Genomic DNA, 15,562 nt, shown 5'->3' with positions numbered 1-15,562 from the left:
TACAAAACAGAAAGTGAGGTTCAGTGTGTTGCATGACTGGCCTGAGTTCCCCCACTCACAGGCAGGACAGCTGTGATGCAGGCTAATCCCTCTGCCACAGATGGCCAGAGCCTCCTCTGCTGCACCCTAGGGACTACCCCACTCGCTCCTGTCATTGCTGTCCTCTCCGGTCACTTCTGTTTTGATCAGCCTCAGCTGGGAGAACTCACGTTAGGAAGCCCAAATCCCCTTTGTCACCACTCTTCACATACCAGAAAATGACCATGAAATCCCTTAAACCGTTGATCTAGGAGTAATAAGTCAGCTATAGGAGAATTTGTAAATGGACTATCAATAATGAGAAATCAAATTTACAATGGTAATATTAATCAAAAGAAAGCTGATATTTTGATATCAGACAGCAGTATTTATAACCAAGAATATTACTAGGGATAAAATAGGCAATTTCAAAGTAGTGAAGGGTCAATTCTTTAAGAGATTATAATAATTCTAAATATTTATGTCCCAAGTAATAGGACTTCAAAGTATAAAAACACTTACAGATGAAACTACAGGGAGAAATAGGTAAATCCACAACTGTAGCCAGAGATTTTAATATTTCTCTTAGTAGCCTTATAAACTATTATAAAAGTTTAGGACCTTGATCATATTAGATTGTACTCTGAGCCATCATATTAAAGTCTCAACACATTTGAAAGGATTCAAATTACACAAACTACATTCCCTGACCATGATAGAGGCTGAGGAACAGGTTTTTCTAGACAATCTCTTTTGATAGTGGCAGATGGGGTCCAAACGTAGTGGAATCCCCAGAGAGTATCTCCTCGCTTCTAGGGGAAAGCATAGACTATGTAAGAAGGGCCAGGATCAGCCAGGAAGCCAGAGTGGCTGAAGGGAGGAGGAGTAGATGAAAGATACATATATAATGTGGTCATGGGCTCAGAACTTTGTGGAACATCTCAGCTTCTGAATTAGGTTTATCTTATCTCAATTCATTTTGTTTCATTTTCTTTTTCTTTCTGTCTCTCTTTCTTTCTTTTTTTGGCCAAGACTAGGGTTTTAACTTAGGACCTCATGTTCCGTTTGGCTTGCTTGCTCACAAGTGGTATTCTACTACTGGAATGATGCCTACAATTGAGATTTCTGCTTGTTAATTAGAGGTGATATTGCTCAGATTGTTCTGACTGTGGATGGCTTTAAACTGTAACTCTCCGCATTTCCACCTCCTGAGTAGCTAGCATTATGAGCATGGTCCACACTGCATCGGGTTTAGTAAGGTGACATAGTGGCCATACTGAAGTTGTGAGGGCAAGCTATGATGTATAGTCCTTTGACAGGAAAAGTCTTAAGTAGACCCAAATACAGAATTTCTGAGGCTGAGTGCAATGGCTCTTGCCTGGCTGGTATCATTTTCATTCTAGGACCAATGGGGCTGGGAAGAAGGAAAGGTCACCCGCAGGGCAGAGGCACATAAATTATCCAAGGAGTTGATGACCCTGTAAGGGATTATGGCGTGATGGAAGGACCCTAGAGGCTTCATTGATCGTCATAATTGCATGACCTGCTCCTCCTATTAAATGTGGCGTCATATGTTGTGAGTGGGTTGAAACACTAGGTCCAAAGCTTCCAGCAATCGCTCTTAAATCATAACACTCATTTAAAAAATTTCACCTGGTAGAGAGGGCCACTTCGCTCTTCCGGACCCACGCTGTGAGAGGAAGGGCAAGTCAGACGAGGACGTGGTGTGCAAGAGCCTCCTGCTGGGTGCACACGGCTAGGATTCACAAGACCATCCTTATTCAAGACATTTAAGGCGGGACATCTAGGGATATCCTTTACTTTGTGTGTATTTGTTTTTGTCCTCAGAAGACAGGAATACCACAAATTTTGGTAGTACATGACAATCATGATTTGACCTGTAATTCCTTTGTCATAAAAATGCAAGAATCACCAGGCAAGGGCCTTTGACATAAGGAACTGTCTCTCTTGGGTCAGCCAGCCCCAGTCTCAGGTCATGCATGGTCTTCCATTGACTGTTGTTCTCAGCTGTATGTAGTTGGGAGCCAGTTCCTCAAAAATCAATCACGAACCCAAATAGGAACAGGATTAATGTCAATATAGTACTCGATTCAAAGGGAACTTTGTCTTCACTGAAAGTAGATCTGGGAGGATGTGGAGCCATGGAGATATAGTATGGTTCACACTAACATTTCGATCCATTGTCTCTCTAGCCACCCACCCCTCAGCCCAGACCCAGGATCGACCAACTGCTACGGTGTCACCGCTGCGTACTCAAAACTCTCCATCCCGCTTGTCTGCTACCAGCCTCAGGCCCCACTCTGTGGTGTCCCCGCAGCACAGCCAGCCACCTCCGATGCAGATGTGTCCCCGGCCGGCTATCCCCCTCACATCCGCAGCATCAGCCATCACACCTCCCAATGTCAGTGCTGCCAACCTCAATGGGGAGGCTGCTGGGGGAGCCGTCAGTCTATCTGCACCCAGCCCCACCAACACGGGGTGCAAGCCCGATGACAGGAAGAATGAAAAGGTAAGAGTTCATCCTAATATAGCTCTAGTCCCTTGGCTGGCTATGCATATGTGTTTGGGGGGGGGGGGGGCGGGGAGTGGGAATTCATTGTAACTCTTTGGCACAGATGCCAAACTAAGACTTAAGTGTGGACACTGAGATATTGTTCTAGGTTAAGCCTAGGTGCACCAGACTTATGACAGAAATGAAAGCCAGCCTCAGGGTTCTTCCAGTGCCAAAACAAGCCCCCTGCATTTCTCATGCCAAGCAGAAAATGGTGTTCCCCTCCTCCACACATCTTGATTCTTTTATTAGAAAATTATCATTAATCATTGAAAATCACTGGGTTAGAATAAGATTCCTATTACCATATACCAGAGTAATATCATAATAACTACCCAAATCTGTACATACATAGTGTAAATAGCACCCATTCTTTATCTGTGTCCTTCTTGAACCATCCACAACCTGTTCAGCCATATGGGTCGGGCCTGTTTCCTAAGAAATAATGAGAAAGATAAGAGGAAGCCAACCTGGCAGTTTATGTGGACAGCATTTTCAGTTTTAATTTTAACTATGAAGAAAAGAAACTGGGCTAATTTCATTAATGAAATCAGAGTCAATGAGCTGGGTGCATTAGCCAACTAACTAGATACTGGATTAGTCAAGATCCTTTTTTCTAAATAAGTGCTACCCAGGGGAAATATAAGCAAAAAAATATAAGTAAATTTTCATGGTACCCATGTATTTTAAAAATGAATTAACAATTAAAAGGTGAGATTTTAATAGTGTATTCTATTAAATGAAATATTCTCAAAGATAATTGTTTTAACATATAATCCATATAAAAACTACTTGTATTCAAGGCTTTGTTCACAGTGTCTTCAAAATTACTGTGAAACTGACAGGTGCCAGTGGCTCACTGCTATAATCCTGGTTACTCCCAAAAGGCTGAGATCTGAGGATCCCTGTTTGAAGCCAGCCTGGGAAGGAAAATCTGTGTGACACTCCTATCTCCAATACGCTACTCAAAAAGGCCAGAAGTAGAGCTGTGGCTCAACTGGTAGAGTGAGCAAAAGATGATTAGCAACAACTCCCCTTGGGTTTAAGCCCTTGGATCAACACACACACACACACACACACACACACACACACACACACACACACACCTGAAATTTAGTAATCTGTTTCCCAGTTATCAATCTGTGTCTACCTCTGGATAGGGAACCTGTCTAATCAGCTGTCATTCTTTCTTGGTTTCTCATATTCTGGGATTCTTCTAAAGCTTTTCCATGTAAAATCAGTTTAGACCTCATGTATTGGCCAAAGTTTTACCAAGCACCTAGCAGAATGTCAAATTCTCTGGCCCTGTAGAAGCCAACCTCTCTGGAAGCCCCAGCTTGGCTCACTCCAATTTTTTTTACCAGGATCCTGGTGTACTAAGCCATGAGCAAGCTTTCTTCACAGATCTTCCAGGTGACACTATGCCCTCAATGCCTCTTGCTCCTTCTGTCCAAACTTCTGGAGAGGAAGAAGGCTTCACAAGGCTGGAAAAGCTGTGCTTTGCTAGTGAAGCTCATGTTTATTGGGGATTAACCCTACCAGATATAAAGTACAGTGACTACTTGGTGTTTTATCTCCACGTCTGTTTGAAAATCACTTTGTCTTGAATGTTTCTCTTTCACTGAGGGGCCTGGGTTCTAAGACAAAATCAAGGATGCTGGGAGGCAGAGAATGACATCGTCTTTTCTTGTCAAAAACATTTCCCAGGCTGGGAGTTTGGCCTAGTGGTTGAGTGATTACCTAGTGTGCACAAAGACTGGGGTTCAATTCCTTAGTACCACATACATAGAAAAAGCCAGAAGTGGTGCTGTGGCTCAAGTGGTAGAGCCCTAGCGTTGAAAAAGCCCAAGTACAATGCTCAGTTCCTGAGTTCAAGCCCCAGGAGTGGCAAAAAATAAAATCTCCCAAGTTTCTGAGATAGATGCAAAGGGCAGTTTGGGAAAGAGAGAAGCCATACCGTTTGTACAGATCTTTCTAGTTCTTTGCCATGTCTCCCTCTGTGGTTCATGAATAGGCATGGCTGGCTTCCGTTGCCTAGTTTGAGTCAGATGCAGAAGAATTTACCTCTGAGTAATAGTGTTCGCTTCATTGCCCTCCAGAGTGGCGTGTCTATTGGCCCTTTTCAGTCATTCTGCTTCTATTTAAGGTTTTCCTTCTGCTAACAACCCTCCTCCACCAGCAAGGAGCAGTAGAATCTAGGGAATGCTCTCTGGGAGGCCCCTTGGCACCCCACCCTATATGAAGCAGTCTTCCCCTCCTCTGACCTTTCCCCAGCTTCCTGTCTGCAGAAATGCCCAGGCCAACAATGTTCCAGAACCAGCAAGCCTGGGCCAGGCACACTGAACCGCCAGGGGGAGCTGGTTACACACGAGGGGACAGCCATGGAGTACCCAAGTAGAAGGTGAACTGGACTATGTGAAGCTAGATGGGCATGTGTCCAGAAGCTAGAAAACTCCAAGACAGAGCACATGGCTCTTCCAAATGTTGTATATGCTTTTTCATTCTCACCTTTCAAACAAACAAACAAGCAAAAATCACACTGGGCTACAAAGCCACCTGTTCATGCTCTTCTCCTTCTGTGCTCCCAGGTGAGTTTTTCCTAATTTGCTGCCAAGTACAAAGCATCCTCAGTTGCCATTTGTTGCAGAAGAACTGAGGCAAAGATGGTTGAATTCCACTCATTAGCATGGAGCAAATGAATCTGTGTGATCTACCAGAAGCAGGTAGGGCTGGGTAGGGGTGAGACTTGGGACCAGTACCTATTGTTGGCCCATGACCCCTAACAGGCAAACTTGATCATACAGCAGCCGTAACTACATCTACTGTTGAGCAGCCCCATGGCAATCCATTTTAAAGTACATGGCACTACTCTCCAGGTTGTTGTTGCTGCTGAGTTTTCTGTAGGAAGCCTCTAGGTCTGCTGTCCATTGAGACTGCACAGCAGCCCCGTGCTCATGAGGTTACATAGTGCTGAGCCCCCAAGAATCGAAATCCAGGGATTGGCAAGCACGTGCAAGAGGAAAGGTTTTGATTGAGGGGACTGTGTACACCAAGGTAAAATAAGGAGCACACCACAGTATCCTTGGGTATGGGATGGGTAAAACGTTCCAAGACCATTCACTCTATGTGGGGTGTGCTTGCAGCTATGATGGAAATCCCTGGAGGCTAGTCCTAGGAGACTCTTCAGTACTTGAACTACGGGGATTGGACCTGTCGGCCTTGACACAGGAGCAGAGGAGGAGAACTTGTCATGTGGGCAGCCCTGCCTGATTTGGCGTGGTGCAGAGGCCTTGGGGGAAATTCAAATGTGCTGACAAGGCAGAAATTCATCCTGCCACCTGGCAAGTGTACTGACAGGGTCAAAATTCTTCCTACCATCTGTCCTGAGACAGAGCTGGCCTTGAGGACTGGTATCATCTGTCAGCCTGTAAAAGAATCTCTCTAGCTTGTTCCCCCCATATTCCCACCTATCTGGTCTCATCTGCTATTCAGTGGCCAGACCTCACTTTCAGCTCTTACTGCTTTCCTGGAGAGCTGCTCACTTCTCCCAGCAGCCAGTAGGTGAATGACAGCCCTCCTGGCCAATAAAAATTAAGCTGGGACATCTGTCTGACATCCCTGACCCCTGATTAGAAGGTCACCAAGAAAATGTCCATCCAGTGCAAGACACCACAGGGGAGAGACCTTCTAATGGAGGAGCAGCCAAAGAATAGGCCAGAGGATGAACCTGACCTCATTTTTGTCATAACTCTTTATATTGCAGCAGCCCTGCTCCTGGATCCCACTTTGCTAGAGCTCTCCTACTGGGCATCTGATATTATTTAGTCTTGCCTTTGGTGTCAGTGTTCTGTGTATGCACTCATACTGTACTGGGACCTCTTCATTGACATTATGGACTTCAAAGTCACCACACCTGTGGATTTCATGCAATATTTTCATTTGTCCTGGGAGCATGGTCAGAATAAGATAGGTTAGAATGGTTCAACATACTGAGCACATGGTAGGTACCAGTATACAGCAGGAATTATGGCTGCCACTGTGGTTATGTGTGCTGAATCTTTAATTTATTGTGGAACAGTCTCATGGCCCCTGGTTGAACATACAGACTAAAAGAGGTGAACAACTTCTGCTCATAAGTTCTCATTCCCAAGACTTCTGGGAAATTCTTTACTTTATGGGCCATGGGAAAGTTTTCTGCTAATGGTTATGGCTATTGCAATTTCACAGAATTGTAGAATACTGAATGTGCAGAGAGCCTCCAGGATCTTTTCATTACACCTCAGGTTTTCTAGGACGCTCTTGAGGTTGAGAAACACTGAGAGACTTGGCCAGAATCACTGGACATCAACATCACCACAGAGACTCTGGCTTCTCGGCTCCTGTGTTATATATGGGCTGTCTTAGCTCCAGTGTTCTGGCTATAGTGGTTCTGGAGTATTCGGATTTACAGAATCAAGGTGTAAGACCTCTGTTCCTCATGAGACTCAACTTGACAAGGATGCACCAGCCATGTCCATGTACCTGGCATGAGCTAATCGCTAAGATATTGGGAAACTGGATTGATTGAAGGGAACAGACTGTTACAGCAGCAGAGAGGCCCAGCCTCCAGCAGGGACCTATAAGCAACAGTTGCAGATGCACCTGCTGTTCATTATCTATACTTCCTCTACTGTTTGGCTTCCTGTAACCCCTACTATGATGTCATATTAATACTACTCAAAATCTATGAGTTTGTTGAATATTACATGAAAAGGGGATAAGAGGAAAAGTCAAAAGATTTTTTTTCCCAGTCGTGGGACTTGAACTCTGGGCCTGGGCGCTGTCCTTGAGCTCTTCGTCTCAAGGCTGCCACCCTGCTCCTGGAGCCACAGCACCATTTCTGGCTTTCTGGTGGTTATTTGGAGATAAGAGTCTCTTGGATTGTTTTAGTGCTTGGGCTGGCTTTGAACCGCAATCCTCAGATCCCAGCCTCCTGAGTAGCTAGTGGTACAGGCGTGAGCTGCAGTACCCAGCTAAGAAATGTACTTATTTTTTTCCCAGTCCTGGGGCTTGAATTCAGGGCCTGAGCACTGTCCTTGGGCTTTCTCAAGTCTAGAGCCCTACCACTTGAACCACAGTACCACTTCTGGCTCTTTCTCTGTATGTGGAACGGAGGAACCGGGTCTTCGTGCATGCTAGGCAAGCACTCTATCACTAGGCCAAACTCCTGGCCCCAAATTTTTAAATTTTTAATGTACACACATATTAATAACAAATGAGGAAAGAAATACTCATGACAACACATCCTTACATAGGAATATACAGCCCCCTTCTATTACTGTCACGTAGTCCCTGCCTCAGGGTGCCTCAGCCAGTCGGGGTCTGTAACCTGTGGGGGTGGAATGACCTGCAGCATCATTCACCATTCTACCTACCTTGGGTTGCTGCAGTTCCCTGCTGATACCATCACAGGGCATCGTAAACCTAAGAGATTGCCTGCTTGCCAGACACACTCTTGCTAGTCTGTGTACCGAGGAATATCTTCCCATTTCCCCTTGGTACTTGGAACCAGTTTTGCCAGCCCATCACAGTCATTCTTCATAGACCTAGTTTCCAAGTGGCCAAAATAGTCCACACCAGCAGTCTAGGGGAGTTGTAGACTTTGGGGGGGGCGGAGAGCGAGAAATTTTCCTCTTGACACTCAAACCTCAAGCAGAGTAGGCCACTGTAGAAACAGGGAGCTAAGGTGCTAGTGAGTTGCCGTTTTGTGCCATCATGCTGGCTGTGGGAGAAATAGTATCATATTCTGAGCATAGGCAATTGTTTGGAGAATCTTGCTTCATCTCTGCAAGGAACAATATCACCCTGTCATTCTTTCAATCTAGCTGCTTCAGAAAGTGGAGACCAATGACTTCAGTGAACTCAAGTCACATGTTTGACTGTGGATTGAGTTCCTTCGACAAAAAACATGCATGTGTGCACCATTGTGCTAGAGAGGACATTAAGAGTCCACGGATGGTAGGTTGGGCAGAAGCATGTTATGTAAATACGTATCCAGAGTAGATGTCTATCCAGTAACAAAATATGGCTTCTCCCATGGCAGAGATGGGGTCCAATGAAGTCTTCTTGCTACCAGGTTATTGGTTGGTCACCCCAGATAATGGCGCCTTAACAGGATCTTGGCATTAAGTTCTGCTGCTGACATGTTGGGTCCTCTGCAGAGGCCACAGCCAGGGCATCCTTGGAAAGTAGAGCCTATGTTGCTCAATCCAGGCACAACCTCCTTCCCTGCCACCAGGGCCTTTGACAGGACTGGATGGGGGAAGTGGCTGCCTGGGTAGAATAGGTGATTCCATCTGCTCCCTTATTAAAGTCCTGGCTGAGCTCATCCTGTGCTGAGAATTTATGTGGGCCACAGTATCTGTCATCCATATATCATAGTCCAAACTTCCTTGTCAACAGTTCCCCATTTGTGTTATTTCCAAGGCTCTGATGATTGACCACAGACCTCTCTGATCATACAGTCTCACGTCTAGCCAGTCCCCCTACCAAGCAGAGCACACAGCCAGAAGCACTATCCAGAATTCTTCCCATCGGGAGGTTTTCCCCGAACCACTGTCCTCAGGAAGCTTCCAGGAAAGGCGCTGCAGCTGCCCACTTCTGAGAGGTGTGTGTAGTGTCTCTATCTGTGGGCCAAGCCTCTCTGTCTTCTCTTCTGCTGATAGTCAGAGGGAACTTCCCCAGATGCCATAGTTGTGGGGGGAGGAGAGGGAAGGTTATGTAGCAGGAGAGGGAACCATAGGCATTACTTCCCATATAGCTTTTTCATGCCCACAGGGCCTGCCTGTGTCTAATCTACAGTACCACAGCTTTTTGATGTTGATCTGTGTTGAGTGAACTTCCGAGCACTTTGTGACTTGTTGATTTAGATAACCCCCAGTTTGTGGCAGGTGATCAGATCATATGATACTGGTGGCCCATGAAACAGGGCCCAGTCAGATGCCAAAATATATGTGTGACGAAGAGAGCGGTATGCAGAATAATATCAGATAATGGCCCAGAATTCTAAAGGTTGTGCTGATTCTTAAAGCACCTCCATCGAGTGGGTCTTACGGCCCCAGTAGCACAGCCGTCATCATGGCAGCCTGGACATGTGGCATAGCTTCATTCTAGGCCCCACTCAAAATGAGTAGGGTTTTGGCTTAATTGGCAAATTGGTCCGAGTAGCACACTCAGGTGAGAAACACATTGTTTCTGAAATCTGAAGAGGTCCATTGGTTGTGTTGTAGGGGAAAGCTGATGTGACAATTTCTCCTCTACCTCAGAATAATCTCTATGCCCACATCATCGGAATCCTAGAAGTTCCCTAAGATGGAAAGCCACTGGTGTGTGGTCAGATGTAATCCCCACCCTTTGACATGTGTCTCTCCGGAGGGTAGAATGCTTCCACTTCACACCTCATGGTATAACTTGTAACAAGCCAGAGTGAACCCGAGAAACATACCAAGACCCTTAAAGGCCCAGCCATGACACAGGGCCAGAGAGTGGAAACGTCCCAGAGCTAGGAGGGAGAAGGAAACTTGCTGGCTTCATTAGCTATCAGTGAACTCCTGGCTGGAGTCTTTACTAATGAAATAAGCCTTTTCCTAGATGATCCCTGCACACTAAGACCAGAGGTGCTGTGCATTCATTTTCTTAAGATGAAACCACATCTGCTACTGCACTTGTGTTTGTTGATCACACCTGGTTAGCATTACAATAATCCTCTGCCATACCCAAATCCACTCATTGTATACACAGGGAAAATAGGCTAATTACGTGAGGGCTGGGATCCAGAATCCTGCATCATTCAAGTCCATGATGACACTGATTGCAACAATCCCTCCAGGAGCTTCTGCTCCTGTGTGTTGCTTTTGGCTTACTGTTTTTCTGGGAGAGACAGTTTTGTTGCTGTCACTTGGCCATTGCTATTGTCACAGCTCTCACCGCACAGGTCAGAGTCCAACCTGGAGATACTTGGACTGCCGAGTACATGTATTTGTATACCAATACTGCATACAAAGCTGGAGAATGAGCTAGGATGGTCTTGGAAGCACTCTGGACTCACAGTGAGGACCTCCATTAAAATTTCTATTGGTCGCTTTATCTCTAGTTACTGCTGAACCACAGAGATGTTTTTGTGTCTCCCGACATCATTGTCAAATCAGAGCCAATGCCCAATAGCCATAGAAAATTCTGACTTTTTCCCCTTTTCCCAATGCATAGTTAATGGTAGAGCAGCTGGAAGGGTTAGCAGTATAAATTTGAGGCATAGTCCTGGGGTCCTTCCTTAAGAGCGCTTGCCTCTCATTCATTTGAAATGTCTGAAATTGACTGAGTCACTGATTTTGTAAATTCAGTTGGAATTCCATTCCTTAGAATTCTGTTTACACAGATCAGGTGGAAATTTAATGGTGTGCCTGTCTCTTTCCCTGTCCCTTCTGAAATGCCATGACTGACTAGCCAATAGCATTAATCTATGTGGGTCATACTGTCCTGACTTGACTCCTGGGTTGACTTGGCTGTCTACAATGGCAACTGTGTCATCTTGTCTTTGGCAATTTAGTGCCACCTCTTCACCCTGACTCATCTTGGAATGCTCACAAACATCAAGTTGTTTGGTGATAGTGGGACTCCCTCACAACTGTGACTCACAGTCATGGTAAAGAGTTGTCACTGGAACTTTTTGGGGTGGGAGGAAACGGAGATCATGTCGAATTTCTGATTATTGTGCAACTTGGCAACTGTAGGTATTTTGGAAGCAATTGGAGAAGAAGCTGTCAGTTTCTCCAGGCCTACAGGAAGAGGTATTCACAGTCATTTCTACTGCAACCAAGCCATCTAAATCATTAGACACAGTAGGGAGCCACTGCTTCAGGTATTTATATTAAGAAAATACTAAGATCATTAAGAAGAACACCCCCAGTGTCAGGGAGGGATGCCAGGAATTGTCCATTTTCCAACATGGATGGCATATTTCTAGCCAGAACTCCAGTGCTTGGCAGGGCTCAGAGGAGTGGAAACTGGCTCATTTCTGGACTCTGAGGGCTTCAGGTAAGATTGATGTGTCAGGCAGTAGACACACGTAGACTTCTTCAAGGAATCTTCAAGAAGCTCCCAGCAAAGATCACCAGGGGAAGATGCAGATACCCTCTGCCATACAGCTCCTGAGGATGGGGCAGATGTCATCTACACAGGAAGACACGCTCGCCCTGTCACCCTACCGAGCCATCCTGCCTACATCACTTCTGTAGGGCATCACGTAAACTCTGCCAAAACACCTTTGGGACAGTCTATTTAAGGAGTCTGTTTTGGAGAGGAACCAAACTGCTGTTAAAAGAATCACCTCATTGACTCAGAATCTAAAGTTCACACCCACGTATATTATGCACATTCACACGCATACACACGCTCATGAATACATGAATATACACATATATATTCAGCTGCAGCATGAATATATGTACATATGTAGGTGCACACTCACGCGTACAGATTCACACGCTCATGAATACATGAATATACACATATATATTCAGCTGCAGCATGAATATATGTACATATGTAGGTGCACACTCACGCGTACAGATTCACACGCTCATGAATACATGAATATACACATATATATTCAGATGCAGCATGAATATATGTACATATGTAGGTGCACACTCATGCGTACAGATTCACACGCTCATGAATACATGAATATACACATATATATTCAGATGCAGCATGAATATATGTACATATGTAGGTGCACACTCACGCGTACAGATTCACACGCTCATGAATACATGAATATACACATATATATTCAGATGCAGCATGAATATATGTACATATGTAGGTGCACACTCATGCGTACAGATTCACATGCTCATGAATACATGAATATACACATATATATTCAGATGCAGCATGAATATATGTACATATGTAGGTGCACACTCACGCGTACAGATTCACACGCTCATGAATACATGAATATACACATATATATTCAGATGCAGCATGGATATATGTACATATGTAGGTGCACACTCACGCGTACAGATTCACACGCTCATGAATACATGAATATACACATATATATTCAGATGCAGATGGATATATGTACATATGTAGGTGCACACTCACGTGTACAGATTCACACGCTCATGAATACATGAATATACACATATATATTCAGATGCAGCATGGATATATGTACATATGTAGGTGCACACTCACGCGTACAGATTCACATTTGTCGATGCACATTCTTCCCAGTTGACCCACTTCTGTCACCTTATGGAGAATTACCGCTTCTAAAAAGAGTTCTGATGGTGGTGGTGCTTTTATAGAGGACCATTCTTTCTTAATATTTAAAAGATTCATATGAGGACTCTCGGCACTATTGATGGAAATATAAAATAGTGCAACTACTTGGGGAAATAGTAGATTTCTGATTCTTTAAATAAACCACCTATGACTGCCATTCTACTCTTTCATAGTTGCCTAGGGATGAAAACACACAGCTAGACAAACACAAACTTGTCAGTGTTTACCATAGCCTACTTTGTGACAACTCCAAGTGGACATAGCCTGTCGGTCCTCAGTTGGATGGATGGAGTAGAGTGCATCCATACTATGGAACACTGCTCAGCAATAAAAAAGAAACAACCTTCTGATCCATTAAAAGATAGAGGGAGGGCCGGGAGTTTGGCCTAGTGGTAGAGTGCTTGCATAGCATGCATGAAGACCCAGGTTCGATTTCTCGGTACCATATACATAGAAAAAGCTGGAAGTGGTGTTGTGGCTCAAGTGGTAGATCTCTAACCTTGAGGAAAGCCCAAGGACAGTGCTCAGGCCTTGAGTTCAAGTCCCGGGACTGGCCCAAAAAAAATAGTTAAATCACAAATTTATTCCAAAAGCCAGACTGAAAAAATACAGTAAATATAAAAGTTTAAAAAATGTAAACTAATTTATAATGGCAGATCACTGGTTCTTGGAAATGCATGGAGAAGTCTTTGGGATATGTAAGCAATATTGGGAATGGTTGAAATCTCTATTGTGATGCTACTGCTTGTGTTATGCCTTTGTTAAAACTTGTCAAGGATGAAAATTAGTTAAGACCTTTCTTCTGTCTCTTTCTTTCCTTCCTTCCTTCCTTCCTTCCTTCCTTCCTTCCTTCCTTCCTTCCTTCCTTCCTTCCTTCCATGCTGGCACTGGTGTGTATACTCAGGACCTCACACTCTCTCTTGATATTTTTACTCAAAGCTAGTGCTCTACCACTTGAACTATCTCCATTTGCTGGTTACCTGGAGATAAGAGTCTCAGACATTTCTTCCTGGGCTAGCTTCAAAGCCTGACGTTTGGATCTCAGCCTCCTGAGTAGCATGAGTCATTGGTGCGCACCTCCATTCCTTTGTTTTGAATAAGAACCAGCTGCTTTGTGATGCTCCCTCGGGCATGCCTTTTCTGTGTACAGACCTGTTGTTCTTCTGCTGGAGGACTTGATGGTGAAGCTAGTTATGTGAAAGCCACAATACTATGTGCCAAGGAATGGTCTTCGGTGGCCTAATTTCATCAATGCATGAAACTTAAGCTGCCTGAAAATAATAGTATGTCCTTTGTGTTTAAACTCCCAGCAGGCTGTCAGGAAGGGGGCCAGAATGGCTCAGTTACAACACAGTGCTAGTTTTCTATGCTTCTTATTAAGGACAAAATCGAAAAACTCCAAGCAACAAGCAAATACACTAAGGATGCTGTTCTCTGTAAGTGCTGAAAAGCCTGATCAGTATGTCTTTGATAGACTACAGGATTCTCATATTTTTAGAAGAAAGACCAGGAAACTGTCATTTTGCCCCTAAAATAAGTCCAGATTCCACCAGCAGTTTATGTATGAAGTTTAGGGCCAGGTGTTGTTAGGATGACTACAGGCCCTCTTGGCTGCACTTTCATGGAGGGTCTACAGTTGGACTGGAAGTATGCTTGAGGCATGTTCCAGGAATGTGCAAGTGGCACAGTGAGCCTGTGGCAGGTGCACAATATCCTGTTATTTAGAAGAACTTGGTAGTGTATAGGAGGCTGAGCTTGTCCCGACTGGGGCAATAGCACAGCTACTTTAGCTACTGAAGCCCATTTGCGTTCTCCACCACAAAAATTTCTCTTTTCTCCTCCTCACCACTCTCTGGTGACAGGGCCATGTTCAACAGTTTGTCCAGAGGGCCCTTACCACCAAAGGACATAACAATAACAGGGCTGGAGGAGATCCCCAAAGCTTGCCACCCTGACAGGTGAACATGAGCATGTGCTCAGTAGATCCCATAGCCCATCTAGAAGATCCACTTTTCCAGGGTTTTTCTAGGTGGAGGCCAATTTCAACAAGCCCCTTCTCACTCTTAATTTTCTCAGAATTCACCTTCTATTATGGAAAACCTGGAGAAGGCACCTCCTATCTTTGTTGTAGAGCCATCTGCTACTTGGCCATTGGTCCCTTTTTAAAAATCATGGATTTAGTAATATTTATGGGGTGCCTACTTAGGATTAGTCCTGGCTCATTGTCCTGGGTCCTGAGCTGGACACGTTTATTTAGGTGGGGACAGGCAACTAACTGAGCTTTGTATAGCAGCCCTGACAGTGTCATGCATGGAATACCATAGAAGCCCTTGGCGATGACATTAGAGGAAGTGTGAAGGAGCTTATAAGTTTACGTGGTGTGGCCTGTGCTAGAGGAGGACCTATGCAAAAGGCACAGAAGTATGGGAGAGATGACCAGCAGTGAGAAGATGAGGAAAGTCCCCCTGTTCTATAGGTGGAAGCACAGAGAATCCCACTGTGGGAAAGTCTCCACTCTAAATGTTCCTCAAAGGACTCCTTGCTGATTGTGAGTGATCACTTCTGTTATCCGAGGAGTCTGTGACAAAAATCCATGATAGGAACAGCCTAGACCAGATCAGTACTGTTGTACTG

General features: G+C 44.7%; 1 protein-coding gene across 1 annotated transcript in view; it reads left to right on the top strand.

Annotated features, from left to right (window-relative positions):
• Positions 1-15,562, top strand: part of Sh3rf3 (SH3 domain containing ring finger 3) — a 158,040-nt gene that overhangs the window by 123,527 nt on the left and 18,951 nt on the right. The window contains exon 9 of the mRNA XM_090336260.1: positions 2,232-2,548. Coding sequence (XP_090192386.1) covers positions 2,232-2,548 — 317 coding nt within the window. The remainder of the gene's footprint in view (positions 1-2,231; positions 2,549-15,562) is intronic.

The sequence above is a fragment of the Megascapheus bottae genome, chromosome 7 (assembly GCF_031878675.1).
Source record: "Megascapheus bottae isolate mThoBot1 chromosome 7, mThoBot2.hap1, whole genome shotgun sequence".
Classification (NCBI taxonomy): Eukaryota; Metazoa; Chordata; class Mammalia; order Rodentia; family Geomyidae; genus Megascapheus; species Megascapheus bottae.
This window is presented reverse-complemented; position numbering and strand designations above follow the sequence as displayed.